Genomic DNA, 16,521 nt, shown 5'->3' on the forward strand with positions numbered 1-16,521 from the left:
CGGCGTGGTTCCCCAAAAACTCCTAGCTAAAACTACCTGGCACCAAAATTATGAAAGAGTTTCACGTTTACCAGCCAAAATAACCGAAATTTATCTCCTCAAATTAAATAATGTTGTACAGTTTATAAATCTGAACTTTATATGATTTTTCTGTCATTGTGCTAAATGAGCACGCCGACGTCCGCTGTCATTGGCTTAAGAAACAGCAATGCAACTTAATAAAAGAGTTAAAAAATTTGAGGAAATCACTACATTATTCAGTAGCTGCTCTGGAACTTTCAATCATATCATTTGGTCTTCATCTGCAGATGGAGTTTGCCCATTTTTTTGTCATGGAATTGCAGTTTTTTAAAAGCCCTTTTAGAGATAGGTATTGCAAAATAGTAAGGCTATGAATATTTTGAAATGTGGCATTGGTTCATAGCGTATTTGTCCCGTATTTTTTTTTTAAAAAAAAAAGAAGGAAAAAAAACCATAAATCAAATACATTTCCATTTCTTCAGGACTTCCTGTCTATGTTGATGAAGATCCTGTGATAAGATCAAAAGCACCTGAACAACTACTAAATGGACTTTCAGGTGAGACTGTTTTCTCAACTGCTGTTTTAAAGGTCAAGAATGAACCTCCGGTAAAATAAATAGGTGTAAATAAGATATATTTATTGTCCCAATGGGGAAATTTGTCTCCAGTGCATTATGTGCATCTCCAAAACATAGAGAACATAGAGAGATAGATAGATAGATAGATAGATAGATAGATAGATAGATAGATAGATAGATAACAAAAAAGTTGAATAACAGTTATTTAAAATATTATCAAAGTTGCTCACCCATTTTAGTAACAGAACTAAATTAAATCATCAGTTCAAAAGTGTGAAATGTAAAAACATTCAGTGATTAAGATGTTCAAAGGCACAAACTAAAGTTAAGTCAAAACTGCAATTGTCTTCTCTGTAATTGGACAGAGCCTATTTAAACATAGAGAAACAGCTGACCAGGATTGGCTTCCAAACTACTTGTGATGTCACAAATCATGCTTGTAGGCCTACCCCTAAAAATCAGCAGATGAATGTGAAAACAGCCTTCTTGTGTCAAACTCTGTACATACATTATTCTGCACAGTGGAGCTCAAACATTCAACTGTTGGAACAAGAAGAAATCTCTTCTCTGCTTCTTCCTTTCTCTTTTCTTTCTTTTATGGCCAATTGAAATGTGTAAAACAATATTTTTGCATATTTTAGCAGGCAACCAAACACAAAACGCAGTATGTCAACAGTAATTCTTGCCTTAAATCATGACAGACACATTTTTAAATTCCCTTGAATTATTATCTTCCAAAACACAGGCAAAGGTAGGCTCATATTTTGCAGTCTATAGACTTACATTTATGTGGGAGGGAAATTTTGTTGTTTATTATACCTCCTCCTCTTCAGTCAAATCAACTTACTCATTTGTTTTGTAAAACTATGTCCATTATAAGGCAGTCACAAGAGACAAGAGGAAAATGACAAGAGACAAGTTTGTGTTGTTGCAATTCCCACTGGTCGCCAATAGAGTTCAGTAAAGGTGATACAGTTGTCATTTTTTAAAAAGTTGTTACTTTTTGCCCATATCCACTGCGTAGTTTGTTCTCCCATGGTGATGCTGCATAAACATAATTAATTCTCAGCCGTCTGGATCCCCTGTTGATCAGCAGCCTTAATCTATTTTGTGAAGAAACATTTTGGTCTTCTGAAATCCCACAAGGACTGGTGGTTGCACTATTTACAGAGTTATGTGTCAAATGATTAAAGTGCTGACAGGTATTGAGCTGGCTCGTTAACTGTAGAAGGCATAACTTTAGTGTCATAATGAGGAACTTAAAGGTACAGAGCAGTCCCTGGCTCACCAATTTTAAAAGTGTCACTACTGACTCCTATGCACTACTTGTTTAAACTGATGGATTATTTGGAGAGTTTTTGGGTCGGCTGAGACATTTTTGGGGAGCTAAGAAGAGCTAAGATGTAAGCACTTTTCATTTCAGATGTAGCTATTCGTCCTCAGTGGTGACCCAGGAGCCGCAGATACATTTAGCGACGGGCTTCATTTGCTTGAAAAAACCCAGACATGCACTTCCAAGCTGTAGAAAAATCTCATGGCTTGTAATATCTGTTCATGATATATGCAGCATGAAAACTCTGCATTTGCCTCTGTTGCAGAAAGTCAGACCAGCAGTCACAGGTGCAGCAGCAGAAATAATGTTGCATTCCCAGTGATAAGGACTTCCACAGTGAATGAATGGTCGCAGTTCAGGGAGTTCATCTCAAGGTGAGATAGCTGCACTGTTATTTATATGGTTTTACACTTTGTGCCTGCAGTATTTCCCCTGCAAGGCAGTCCCTGACTTTGAAAATGAGTTTTCCAGTCACATTTGAACATAACATAATATGTATAATCTCTAGTTTGTACAGTGGTATATATTCACTAACCGATGACAGTAGGTTCAGGAGTTGAAATGTACACTGCCAGTAATATGGATTTGAATACAATGTTTTGTTTGCCTGGTATTAATCACATAAAATAGTCACAGCAAATCAATTAGCAGGAAAGTACAGAGACAATAAAGACAGACACGTTTTTTTACAAAAGCAATTAGCCTTTTTTAATCTTACATTGCATTGAAAATTTACATAATAGATTCATACATTTTACAAATAATTTCATCATAAAAATATATTTCTGTACAAAACACTTTTTTATTCTATATTTCATCTTTTTTTTTTCAAATGGTGAATATTTCCAATGTCCCCAGGCAGGAACGGCTTTAAGTCTTTCAAATCACATGGGTCTTATTGCGGTCAGTCAGTAGGAAAAGCCTGTGGCAAAATAGACTGAAGCTTAGAAAAAAATGACTTCTGATGAAGGGGAGGACTGGAGCAAGTGTGTGTTTTTGTGTTTGTGTGTTTGTGTGTGTGTGTGTGTGTGTGTGTGTGTGTGTGTGTGTGTGTGTGTGCTTGTGTGTGTGCGTGTGTTTGAAAGAGCTCGTGTGGATGACAGGGTTGGGGGGAGCTTGGGGGGAGTCCCATGGTTTTTGGTAGGCACTGTGTCAGATCCATACCGAAAAACAACAACAACAGCAACAACGACAACAACAGCAGCAGCAACAATCAATCCAAACTGTAATAAGAAATAATGTCACCATAGCGATGCAATGCGGGACACTCGCAGCGTGGATAAACGGGGAAACCGCAGCTACCGTTGCTTTTAAATCAGTTCTGACTCTAAAAGGAGTTTTCTGTCAGCTGGTTGCAGTCAGCGCCTGTGGTCACGACAGCGGGGGTTCTTAAAACAAAGTCGATGTTCTTGCTCACCCTGGCACCCAGACTCATTAAAAGCAACTGGTATTCATCATGTGTTGGGACACAAACTCACTAAATTCTGTCTCTCACTCCTTAAACCAGGCTCTTTAAAAGAAAATAAGTACTTTTTTTTTAAATGGGGACCAAAGCTGAAAAACAGTGAGTCATGCTCATTGGTGTATGTATTCCTGTCATGTGGGGACCAATTAATATAGGTACAGTATATGGTGCATTTTCAGGCCCAACCCTTACAATAAGAAACTATTATGGATGTTATGCACACTCATATCTGACATCTTCTCTCAGCGGTGGTTTATCGACGGCACATGAAACCATCAGAAAGGCCAACAACCTGTGCAACAACAGCTTCCTGTGGCTGACAGGGGCTAAACACGGTGAAGGTTGCCAGCTATAAACATTTTTTATCAGAGTTGGTAGCAGGCCAGATCTGAAAAATAACTACCAGCCAAGGAACAGTGAGCTGAGATTATAAGGCTATATATTTATAAAATAAAAATAAGCATTCAACGCAAGGGGAAATAACAAATCTCAGTGGCCTTGGTTTTATGTTTGAATTTACTCTGATGTCAACTTGAAAACCTTGAAGATCTTTTCCCAAATCATCAGTTCATCTTAAAGCTTCAGTGTCTCTGAAATAAATGACGTTCAAGGCCCTTCAGAGCCTTTGAAATGCAACGTGCACACGCAAAACACTACATCATACGTCATTAAGATCTATATGTTATTGCACCACACACAAGTGTATGATAGTTCTCAAGTGCCAAAGGGAGTACAAACTTCTTCTTTACATCCAAGTAAAGGTTTGTAAATTTTGTAAGCCAATTTATAATAGATGTGGATTTCAGTACAAGGTCAAATCTGAATCGTCTGAAAAGAGAATTCTTGTACTACCATGATCCCAGACATTTCAGTATTGATTTATGAGACCAAACGCTTCGTTAACAGAGGAGCCAACTTGAGCACCGAGACTCAGTGATATAAAACCTGGAGGTGAACTTAAGGTAATGATCCTTCAAAGATTTACACATCTTGTCTTTGAGGTTTTAAGACCTAATAAGGTTACAACCTGTATGTTGTACAAGTAAATTGGGTCATAATTTTAGTAACATTTCACAAAGAAACCCATGGAAAACACCCTAAAAGCCACTCTTTCCAAACTACTTTCGACACGTCAACATATGACATAAAAATACAAAAAAGAACTGGCATGTCAATACACAACACATTTTCTACATGGGTCAAAACATGTATGTGGTCCATAATCCACAAACTGTCGGGCAGTTCACCAGCAGTAATCATTATTATCTTTGCCATTAATATTATATCTTTTTTTTATTTATTTATTTTACAGTGCATGTTTCTTATTTCATCATGGCCTTGTGAGAGATGATGGAAAACAACAGTGGGTTCCATTAAGAGCTGGGTTTTCTGTAAGTTTTGACATGTTTCTGTGGCCTCGTATGACCAGTTAGGTTAGAAAAAAGTGCTGTTCCAGCTGATCGTTAAATTATAAATTATAGATGACACTGTTATGTATCTGCAGTGATCAAGAACTGCAGTGAAGGGGAAGAAAAATAATGGCAACCACAGCACAAACTCCATCTATTAATGACTATAGAATAACCAGAATTTCTCCCCCAGGGATCAATAAAGGATCATCTTATCTTATCTTAGAAATCTGCCATGTGTAATAAATGTGTGATGAAACATTAACTTGAAACAGCATGATTGTTGCTGGCAAACCTTGCATCTCAACAATAATGACAACAACAATACCACTGACACTTATCATGATTGCCTCAGTGGGAAAGACAGTGTTGGTGTGAGGAACGTCACGTTTACACAAGAAATGGAAATAAAACCAATTTCATGTCACAAAGGAAACAAAAATATTGTTTGTGACTTCTGTGAACAGCACATAATTGTAATATCTGATATTTATTTCATTTTTTTTTCTAAAAACTCTCTGCTATAATCTGTCTTTCCCCTTCAGCCCCTCCCCTGTGGTAAATATATAGCACAAAAATATAGGTGGTGAATGCTCCCGAATATATATGCAATAGATTTACAGATCAGAAGATTCTGCAGCAATAACAAAGAAAGGAGAGAAGCACTCGCAGAGTGCAGAATTACAGTGGAACGGTGTCCACATTTGTAGGGCTATAACCCTGTTTGTCTGTCTTTTAGCTTGTCTGTCAATTTATGTCTGTCTGTAAGCCTGTCTATGTCTCATGTCTATCAGCCTGTCTGTGTTTAGTTTGTCTGTAAGCCTGTTAATCTGTGTTTGAACCTGTCTGTCTGTCTGTGGAGTGGAGACACTGGAAGTCTGCAACAGTCTTAAGACCCTACTTGTCTTCTTGAACGTGTCTATCTTTTTTGCGTCTAACAATATCTGTTTTTTTTGTCTCTTAATATCACCTGTCTGCTCTCTGTCTCTTTAGATTTTCATTAGTGTGTGCACCTGTCATCTTTTCTGTCTGTCACTCAATCCCGTCAGTGTCTCTGACTGTGTAACCTTTCTATCTGTCCGTCTCTCAGTGGGTAGACAGGTAGTGTTCCTGTAGAATGTGCTTTAGTGCCAGAGCTTTCTCTGTTTCTCAAAGTCTTTTTCCTTTGTTAGTCCATCAGAGTCCTCTGTATCCATTCAACGTCTTTCTCATCAGAATCCATTGAAATTCACAAGATCGGGAACATCTTTCCTCAAGGCCATATTCTGTCTGATCTGATTCGTCACATAGAGGGAGGGCTGACCTCTCTCAGTAGTTGATTTCAGGTTAGACAGGCTCTGATTTGCTGTGTTGGGATTTTAAGATCTCATCTTTTCTCTTGATGACTCCCTTACTCTACTTCCAGTTCGGTTAGGGGTTGTCTCCATCTCTTATCCACTGGATGGGAAGGAGCAGTTTATCCATTAGATGAGTCAGTCTCTTCTCATCTGTTCTATTAATGCTAGCTCCCCTTTAGACTCCTTTTAGTTTTGCTTTGCTCTAATCCCAGTTCAGTTAGGATTATAGCTCCGTCTCCAGGGCTCCCCCTTATCCTTTGCTTAGGAGTTAGTCCCTTTTCAAAGCAACTTTTGCTACTGTCTGCTAGCATTAGCCGTCTCAGACTCCATTTTCATAAAAAAAAAAGACAAGAGACTGGTAATACCAGCCTCTGGTTGTCACAGAGTCAGGAGGTTGTCCTCTCTGGTTGCTAGGGTGTTGTATTCCGTGGTCATTGTAGAGATTTAAGAGGCTCCTGCTCACAACTAGTCAGTTTCTAGTTTACTTATGGTCTGCTGGTGACAGTGTCTGTTACTGTCAGTGTTGAACCCAGATGAACAGCATTCTTTGCTTCACAGTGTCTTTTGTGACATCCTTCGCCATCCGCAGCCATTTTGCTTCTGTGTTCCTCAAAGTAAGTATTTGTTCAGTACAGTTGGGGAGACAACATGGTACAAATGAAATCAACCTAGTTTTGTAGTGCAGTTTATCTCTATGATGTATAACCACAGCCAGAGCACTGATAATGTGCTCTCGCTCTCCCCGGGCAAGGACTAACGGTCACAGAGCGGAGAGTGGGTCATTCTCTCCAAAGCTCTGTGTGAAATACAAAATTCGGCACTGGGTTATGGTGACATGTCATGATATCTGACTAGCAGGTCATGGCTTTATCATTATTACTGGTATTAAACAGTGAGTGGGATTAAATAAGAGGTTGAAGTATAACGGCTATGTTCGGTTTAGAATCAAATTATGAATTTCCTTGACCAGCTAAGACTTGGAGTTAGAGTTGGATAATACATAGGCCGGTGTAGTTTTCATCCTTTTCTTGACGTCACATCTCACTGTGAGTTTACACTGGCTGTGTTGCATCCATCAGAGATTGCAGAAATTTTACATTTGTTTAAATTCAGTTGCGGATGCAAAATGCTGCGAATGAAAGGTACCAACGCCGAGTTTTGGTTTCAGATGGATAGTTTTCCCTTGACTGGGCGAGATTAGGTTTCTGAACTGGGACTGAAGGTTTTCTGTAATCAATGTATAGACCATGTTGCTGACGACGTTGAGGTTTGAGTCGAAGCATACGGCTTTCCCCCTTCACAGCCTTGTACCAATTGTGGTCCCCTTAGATATCTGAGTCATTAAGTTCAAGTGAGGACAATCAATCCTCAGACCATGGTGCAGACAGTATTTAGATTCGGATCGAATCTAACAGCCTTCCCTTCCACCGCCTTGGCGTTGGTGTTGTACATGGGGTTCTCAAAGGCAGCCTGGCCATTGTTGTTTTCATGGACTGAGCAACCTGTGTACTGTGTTTTTGGTGTGGTTCTGTGAAAAAAACAGAACAGCAAATATAATTACAATGTTAGAGTGATAAAACTGTTTGTCTGTTAATATTCACTTAACTGGTGGACAATAGCTATGGGGAGTCTTGGGAGTGGAATAGTAAACAAGTTATAAGAAGGATTAGAAGGAGAGTTGTGCTTATAGGAAGCCTAGTGAGATTCCAATCAGCCCATCCAAAACTAATTCCTTCAGCAAGCTTTTTTTTTTGAGATACTAACAGCAGAACAGAGGACATTTGTATCTTTTAACAATGAGAATACCAGTCAATTGTGCTTAAATCACATCTCTGAAAAATCCAATTTACAACCTCCTAAACAGAATTGTTTTGCAGCACAGTTTGCAACAGATAATGACTTAACTGTCTCCTCAACAACCAAACCACTGGGGCAGGTACTGTTTTCATGAATCTGACAAGATGCTTAAATGTTAACAATGCCTTTGTACTTTTTGTGTGACAGCACAAAAAACACAAGTGATATAACAATTCAATGACAGGAACACATTTTTTTTCTATTGCGGAAGAACAGACATGACTTAAATGCAATTCATGTGTGTGTGTTTTTTTTAGCACACCTTTGTTTGTAGAGATAGAAGCCAAAGCCTGTGAAGATTAGAGCGAAGAAAGGCACCAGAATAGCGATAGCCACAGAACTGCTGTTGGTACCAAGCTGAGGCGGTGGCGAATTCTGACTCTCTGACATATTCAGACCTGTTGTATACAAAGAAAAGCATCGTCATTGGTCACACAATTGGTCAGGATGGAATGATGAAATGACAAAGAATTATTGATTTATTATAAGCAAAACTCTGATCATATTATTTTAGAAAAATCAAAAAACTCAGTTTTGTTGCATGTTTGAAAGGAGGTCTTCCAAAGTGACAAAGTGTATACAGGACTAGCATTTCTCTCCATAACAGCTGCAAGTCAGATCTTGTCAACAGTGGATGCTGGAAGATCACAATTATTTTCTCTTCTTAGCATTTGCAGTTGAGCTGAGACCTGCAATGTACAGCACACTGTCCAGATTGTGTAAATGTCTTGTTAATCCCAAAATAATGAGTCTACCATAGGTGCCATTTGCCTCAGCTTGTTTGCTGATTTTGGCATCAGTACAGATCAGTTCCCGATCACCTAAGGTAAATGACTCCTTTCAACTCAATTTGATGGCGATGGAAGATGCAGGCTGATGGAGTTTAGCCCTTTTAAGATGACTTCGAGTGTGAAGAGCAGCTTTTGCATAGTGAGAATCTATCCACTGCAAGGCTGACTAAGTGTGAGCAATAAGGTCATTATTGCCAGCAAAGAGGAGCTCCCTGATTACTTTCTCCATCAGTGAGATTCTCGCAGGCAGTTCATGAGATTTTCACATCTGTCATTTACAGTCAAAGCTGACTTAACACAAAAATATGCATTATCCGATGCTGTTACTAAACCTAAACAGAATTACCCAGTCTTTGAAGTCCAAACTGTCCATAGTCTTTTCCCTGAATGAAACCCTGGAATACGTAACTAGAACCATCAGGCTCTGCTGATACCTGAAATGGGAGGATGATAAAGACAGGAGAGAAATAATGGTTGAGAAAAGGGGGAAAAGGAAGAAAACAGAGGGAGAGGGATAGCAAGAGAGGGACAAATGTTGATTTCATTTTGTGTAAACACAGCAATGTATAAATTCAAGATATGCTTTTGACTTTTGCTTAATCTATTGTTGAAATATCTTATAGGCAAACAACGTTACGACGATTTACACAATTTTACGCACTTGAGTAAAAAAAAGAGACTTATTGAATGTTTTGCTGTAAATCGTGAGTAATCCAGTTTTCCTGCTTTTTCAGACCAGCTGGTGCTACAAAACTGCAGATACCCCATGATGAATATTTACTGAATGCATCACTACAATGTTAAGAATTAGACAAAATAAGGGAAAAAGGGATTTGTATAAGAACCTAGAAAAACTAAGCAGATGACCACAGTAAGCTCACAGAAAGTAATCACTGCAGTGATTTTCTGAACAAATAAGATATGTGTCTCTCAGTTGTGGAGCAGTGACTGTCTCACCCTGAATTTGTCTGTTCAATCAATCACAGAGTTAATGCACTGAAAATGTTTGTCTTGTAGTTTTGATGGCTGAAGTAAATAAAGTTGATTCCTTTGTGTCTGCTGAGACTTACAAATCCATCCATGGTCCAGGAGTCATCTATGATTTTGGCTGGAGAGATGGCTGAGTCTTTCAGCTGGTTTCCCTGGTTCACATAGTTCACCTGGTACATCAGCAGGAGCAGCCTGGCCTCAGAAGCCTTATACACTCCTGGAGAGGACAGAATAAATCCATGGTTTATAATGTCCCAGGGAATATAATTGCTAGCCTGCTGCAGAACATTACATCAGCATGTGTTCCTTTTTGAACTGGTGTATCCCCAATGTGTATATACGGTATCATGTCCAATTGGAAATCATAAAGATAGAAGAGAGAGACATGTTGGGACAAAAAAAAACAACTTTAACAGTACAGTAAGCAAGAGTAGGATCAGTAAAATAAAGGTAAAAATGAAAGAGAGAGTAAAACCTTGAAACCATGTATAAAAATGTGTGTTTTTTGCTTTGTACTGTTTGGTATTGTGCTGTAAAATGTTTTAATTGTGACCTGCTGTAGGGACTGCAGATGAAAATTTACTATAAGCTAACTCTGGTACAGTTCATAAAATAGTAACATTTATGTTTAACACTATACACGGTCCCAATGAATAAATAAGACAAGAAAAAAACCCCAAAATGATCCACCCTACTCCTAAAATCAAATTGTCTTTTTTTAACATTACTGTTCATGTAAAGGTTAAGATATGCACAAACATTAGATTTAGATTGATCCTCTGATCTCAGTCTCAGAAAAAAAGTAAATAAGTGTACTTGCCAAATTGTTTAACTATTCCTTTAAGTACAGTGCTTAGGTAAGGGAAAAAATTACATCTTAAGACAACATTGAAGTTTATTGCAACTGGGCACTGGCCCTTTGGTGACTGCATGAGCACTGCCTTAGCCGTTATTGATCTAAAGCTGCTCCTTTAAGCCAGAGGATGGATGTTAAAAGTCTGATAGCTGCATGTTTTTTGTTTTTGGGCTCTCTGCTACCAGTTCTAGCTTCAACAGGATTTGCGTTTTAATAGGGTCTTAACCCCCCCCCTGATGTTGTTGTAGGACCCTGGGAGGTCTGTGTGTGAATAAGTGTATGTGCAGATGAGGGTTTGGGCAGGAAATACAGCAACAAACATTTAAAAAGAGGCTGGTGGCTCTAGGGAGGGAGTTAACTTCATACAGCAATAATCTGCCATAAAACAACAAAAAGTGTGCAATACAAAGTGTTGATAGTAGGAGCTCCATATTACTCAGAATGGCTAACACACCAGTGCACTGTACCATGAACATGACATACAGTATGACCATGCCATGTCCTGTCACATAACATTTACTATACATTATATACAGTCTGTAGGATATAATTAGCTGCATTGTAACATGCCTGATAGGAGCAGTTCCATGTTGCTGTTGCTAAGGGTAACGTTGACTCTCCCTGTCGTGGAGTTGAAGCTGGTGATGCTCAGTGTCATAGGCTGCTTCCTCCCACGGTAATTATAGGATCCTTTCCAAATATAGTTAGGTGCAAAGACATCATCTGGAACTACAGGGCAGAACAGAATAAAACAGAAATGTTAAAATAAAATAGCGCATGTGTTTAGTAAGTATCAGTAAGATCTTAGATTTCACGCAGTTTAGATAAAAAAACAATCTTGCAGAATTTCAAGTTTCTTGTGTGCCTTATTGGAATACAGTAAATACATGAATAGATATGAGTGAAAGTTCTTGCTTTTCATTTATATTTCCTATAGTTGCATAGGTAATAACCCCATTACTATGTGTACTAAGAAGCCAAGAGTTCACATGTGGCTTTAGACAGAACCTTTCAATAGATTTAGAAGCTGCTTCCTGCTTTGATAGTTACAGAAACTTGTACATACTGCAGCTATAAGAACTCATGTGTAATGACAGAGAGTTATAGAACTCCAACAGAATAGGACAGATTACAACAGAGCAGAGCTTAAAAAAACATTGAACAAAACTACAGCATAGAGAAGAGCGTAGAGAACATCAGTAGCTAATTTACCTTTCTATGTATAATGAGGAAAAATAAATTATTCAGAACTATGAATGAATGCGGTAAAGTACAATGAAATCGACAAGAGCACATGAAGAACAACAATGTAGAGCAGAGAAGAGCCGGGTGGAATGAAGCAGAGCAGATTTATTAAACTACAGCAGACAAGACAAGACTAAACTAGAACAAAATAAAATGAAAAAAGAAAAGTCAAGAATAGACAAGGAATGACAGGACTGTACCAGCCTGAAATAGACAAGCCTGTAACAGAACTGACCGTTAAGTTTTGGGCTGGGGGTTCCCGTTACTGGTTTCACAGGTTTCTTCTTCTCTCCAGCTACACACAAAAGAGAGACAGAGGGTGAAAGATAATGTCCAGTGAGAACATGAGCAGTGATGTAGTGACACAGTATGAAAAGATATTAAAATGTTCAGCTAAAGCCCTAAGAAACCAGGCTTATACTGAGGAGAGTGCACTTTATTATTATCAAATTAGAGTGCAGTGCTGGTCACACATGCCCATAATGAGCAATGAGTGTGTTGAAAAGGGGTCACCAAAGATAAATCTCTTTAATGGTTATTTGTAGGCAGAGCAATGCAATAAAGTTTATGACCAATAATTGTAGTGCATATTAGATTCTTTTTAAAAGACCAGTGTGTAGGATTCAGGGGGATCTATTGGCAGAAATGGAGTGCAATATTCATAAGTATGTTTTAATTAGTATATTATCACCTGAAAATGAGAATTGTTGTGTTTTTGTTACCTTAGAATGTGCCATTTATATCTACATGGGGAGCAGGTCCTCTTCCACAGAGCCTGCCATGTTTCTACAGTAGCCCAAAATGGACAAACCAACCACTAGCTCTAGAGAAGGCCTTTCATGTTTTCTGTGAATTTTGCAGCCACCTACAAGCTTGGAAGGGGAAGGGGAGGTGTATTCAGTTGGTTGAAATCTGCAACCGCACCACTAGATGCCACTAAATCCTACACATTGGTCCTTTAAGTGTGGCCTTCAGACACTTTGAGTTTGACCATTCTAAACAGCTTCTATCATCACTTCAAGGTGCAGCCATTGTTACCAACAAGCAAGGCAAGCAACCCAGAGGGTATTTGTCCTACAATCTCAAATTGGATCAGAGAGTGCTCCCATTTTAAAGGCTACTTCAGGGCACAAGGGCGCCAGCCTTGGTGGAATGATTTTAAAGTTGAAGCTTGCAGTTTTTTCCTTGCACAGAGGTGGCCTCACAACTTCATCTGTTATCATTTGCTGGTAAATAAGATAAAAACATAACACTATTTCTATGATACAAAAAATGCACAACTTGGCATTGCATGTACATCTTGGGGAATCTACTTTGCTATTTGCAAAAATACTGATGGAAGATTCTGTGGTACGACCGAAAGCAGCAGAACAGCTACTAAATGGATATTGTGGTGAGATTGTTTTGTCAACTAGTGTTTCCAGACTTGACAATGAACTTTCAATCTCAACTTTTCTTTCTTGTTCTTGAACTGCTGTGGCAATCTGAACACTGACAACTGTGCAAACTCTGTGCTGTGGAAGATTGTGTGATACGATTGAAATCCCCAGAATAGCTACTAAATGGACATTTTGTTGAGATTGTTTTGGCAACTGTTGATCTAGTTTAAGTACAGCCTAATGGTGAGTATTCTATGCTAGTAATTACACAATGTGGCTAAGAATGATGGTTAATAGGTCACAATCCCTGCATTAGCACATGTATACATTACAAGGATGTACAGGTGGACTGGAATAAAACCCACAAAAGCCTAGAAACCACCCAAACTGGCCTGGCCTGGCCGATTTGATGCAGGATGAAACGCCATGGGACATTTTTAAAATCTTTTTGTATTAGTGCTGCCAGACTCACCACCGACCCATAGGCAGACCTGCCCATCAGGAAAACTCATGCTACTCCAGATGGCCAGTATGTCCCTGTATGTGTGCTGAAAACACGTCTTTGAGCAAGACACACCTAACACTTTTACGTGTTCAATCAGTCTTAACTGCTCTGGATAACATCATAAATCAAATGCACTCATTAGATATATAAAAGACAGATTTTTTTTTTTTTTTACCTCGACATATAGGCATCTTTCCAGTCCATGTGCCGTCACTCTTGCAGACTCTGTGTTCAGAGCCCCCAGCTAGGAAGTAGCCCAGCTGACAGCTGTACACCAAGGTGTAGCCAAAACCAGGGAGATCCATCCCCACTACGTCCACATGGAGCGGACTCTCGGGCTGCTTACAGGCATGTGCTGGAGGGTGGAGAGGGGATCAGTGCACTGGAGTTAGAGTCTGATAGATAGGTAGGATGATGTTAAAAACTTGAAAGGATGTATTTTTCTTACGTATGCACTCAGGTTGTGTTCCGCTCCATGTCAAATCAGGCTGGCAGGTTCTAGAGGAAGAGCCCTGAATCAAATGACCGGGCTGGCACTGAAATGACACCACACTCCCCACCTGAGAGAGAAGCAGATACACACAAACACAGATTCAGGTTTGTGAGAGTTTGAGAGAGTTCTGTGTGTTCATGGTGCAAGGACACTGAATACCTTCAGAGGACTTTAATATTGTTGAAATGCTGTACAGATGTCCTTTATTTCATTTATTAGAGGAGAAAGCTATTATACAAAATGAATTAGTACCATCCTGACAAATACCACATAAAAGTTTATTCATAATTTCATATCTTTTTTTCTATTCAGAGTATTTAATGAGCGGGCCTTGGTGATGCTCATATGACGTACATACTCTGCAATGATGATGCAACTGAAAAACCATGTAACTGTTTCTTTGGTTTTCTTGAAAATATTACAAGTACCTCTCTTATGAGATGTATCTTGTGAGAAATATCCTTTACTAGTGAGTCCACATTACAGATAGCTGACAATTATCGAAATCAAACCTGTTGATCACATTTAAAGGATAGATTTTTTCTCTTTTTATTAAAATATTCACTTCATCATCATCAGCTGTGGAAGCATCCCTTCAGTGTGAATACATTGACCAACTCAACACGTCTCCTTCTGTGCAAAATTGCATTCAAATACATTCAAATGAAGTTTCCAGTCTTTTTAGTATGGAATTTCTTTTTTTGTGTTTCTCCAGACAGTCCTTTCGTGCTGAGCCCCAGTAGGAGGCTACACCCCGGTGGTTGCATGTAGGTTTGTTGCTGGGACACAACAAGAACAAAAATATACACTTAATTTGGCTAATTTGGACTGTTGAAGCCTCATATTAGCTTTGGCTAAACTTTAAAATGTATTTTTGCTTGGGACAAGGACTGAGGATTTTGAGGAGGAATGCATGACAGTGACATGTCACTCTTTCGAACACACATATGGCATTTAAATATTGTATTTAGAGAGACATAAAAAAATTGTACCGTGTAATAACCATGTCCCATGTAATTATAATGACCCCTGTTCACATCCATCTGGAGACCTTTGTTGCATGTCATCCCTTCACATAGAAAATCTGAAACATCCTTTTAAGGAGCTCCTATAACCCATCATTAATTCAGTCATCCTACTTATCTCTCCTTTTCTTCCTTCTTTCCTTCCTTTCTCTCTCTTTGTAATTAGATACAGCTACCTTGACAGCTCCCATTAAAGCAATCAAAACAGCAGCTTCTATATTAATAAATTAGCGGCTTAGATAGGAACGTAGATGTGGAGTTAGTTTATCAGTGCAGATATCTTACCTTGAAACCGTAGGTCCGGTTTAAGGAGCCATAACGTGGTGTTCCTGGGTTATCACAGCTGGTTTTGGTCGGTTCTGAAAAGAAAAGCACCACAAGAGCATAGGTAATTACACAGAAAATCTAAAAGAAAGATAAATTAGCAGAAGCATTATATGTCCTCTCTCCACTCTCCTTTCCTCCACTGTTGTCATGGTAACAGTAGGCTACATATCCCAGCATGACAGCAGGGGGCAGTAGCGCTTTATCAGAAAACGAAGCAGGGCCGGCTCTGTCAGTGAGTGTGTCTATGTGTGGCAGGGTCATCAGCATGTAGAGCACATCCTGACGCAGAGCTCGATTCAATACAGCTTCCGAAATGACAGATTCACTCTGCACCTCTCTCTCTCTCGTTCTCTCTCTTCCTGTACCTCTCTAACTGCCCTCTCCCTCTCTCTCCCTTTCTCTCTCCCTACTTTCCCCTCCCATCTATCTCTTTCTCTCTCTCGCTTTCTATCTTTCCATGTCACCGTATCCCCCTTCTTTCCATCCCCCTCCCCTTGTCTGTCTTATTTAAAGAGCAGGCTGCTTCACCTCAAAACTCATTCTGTTTCAGTCATATAGTAATACACATCACACACCAACATAAAGCTGCAATCACACACTAATAAATCACCCCGAAACACACACACAAACACACAAAGAGAGTGTACATCCTTCACAGAAAAAAAATAAAGCAACACTGAGAGTCTTTTTGTGTGCATGCTCATGTATGTTTCATAGTCTCAAACTGAAAAAAAAAACAACAAACCAGAAAGATTTCACCTCACCGGCAACATACTGTAACTACTTCTCTTTCAGTACTAATAGATTAAGTCTTAACATCAATGAGGTAATACTTCAGAAGGAACCTCTTATTTTTATATAATCTATTTCACAAGGCATATTCCACTTTATAGCAGCTGTACAAGTGCTG

The 16,521-nt window shown here is 39.0% G+C and overlaps 1 protein-coding gene and 1 long non-coding RNA gene across 2 annotated transcripts in view; one reads left to right on the forward strand and one right to left on the reverse strand.

The window, feature by feature from the left end:
• The first annotated feature begins 104 nt into the window (after window positions 1–104).
• LOC137198840 (uncharacterized) lies at window positions 105–9,849 on the forward strand. Its single transcript, XR_010931690.1, has 4 exons — window positions 105–370; window positions 504–578; window positions 2,198–2,306; window positions 9,526–9,849. It is a non-coding gene; the product is annotated as an uncharacterized lncRNA (long non-coding RNA).
• LOC137198838 (CUB and sushi domain-containing protein 3-like) overlaps window positions 6,473–16,521 on the reverse strand; it is a 381,075-nt gene continuing 371,026 nt past the window's right edge. The window contains exons 64-72 of the mRNA XM_067612808.1: window positions 15,570–15,643; window positions 14,215–14,326; window positions 13,942–14,121; window positions 12,118–12,177; window positions 11,208–11,366; window positions 9,862–9,998; window positions 9,138–9,225; window positions 8,263–8,398; window positions 6,473–7,671 (exon numbers count right to left, since the gene is read on the reverse strand). Of these exons, the coding sequence (XP_067468909.1) occupies window positions 7,512–7,671; window positions 8,263–8,398; window positions 9,138–9,225; window positions 9,862–9,998; window positions 11,208–11,366; window positions 12,118–12,177; window positions 13,942–14,121; window positions 14,215–14,326; window positions 15,570–15,643 (1,106 nt within the window). The 3' untranslated portion in view covers window positions 6,473–7,511. The remainder of the gene's footprint in view (window positions 7,672–8,262; window positions 8,399–9,137; window positions 9,226–9,861; window positions 9,999–11,207; window positions 11,367–12,117; window positions 12,178–13,941; window positions 14,122–14,214; window positions 14,327–15,569; window positions 15,644–16,521) is intronic.

Source organism: Thunnus thynnus, chromosome 15, assembly GCF_963924715.1.
Source record: "Thunnus thynnus chromosome 15, fThuThy2.1, whole genome shotgun sequence".
Taxonomy (NCBI): domain Eukaryota; kingdom Metazoa; phylum Chordata; class Actinopteri; order Scombriformes; family Scombridae; genus Thunnus; species Thunnus thynnus.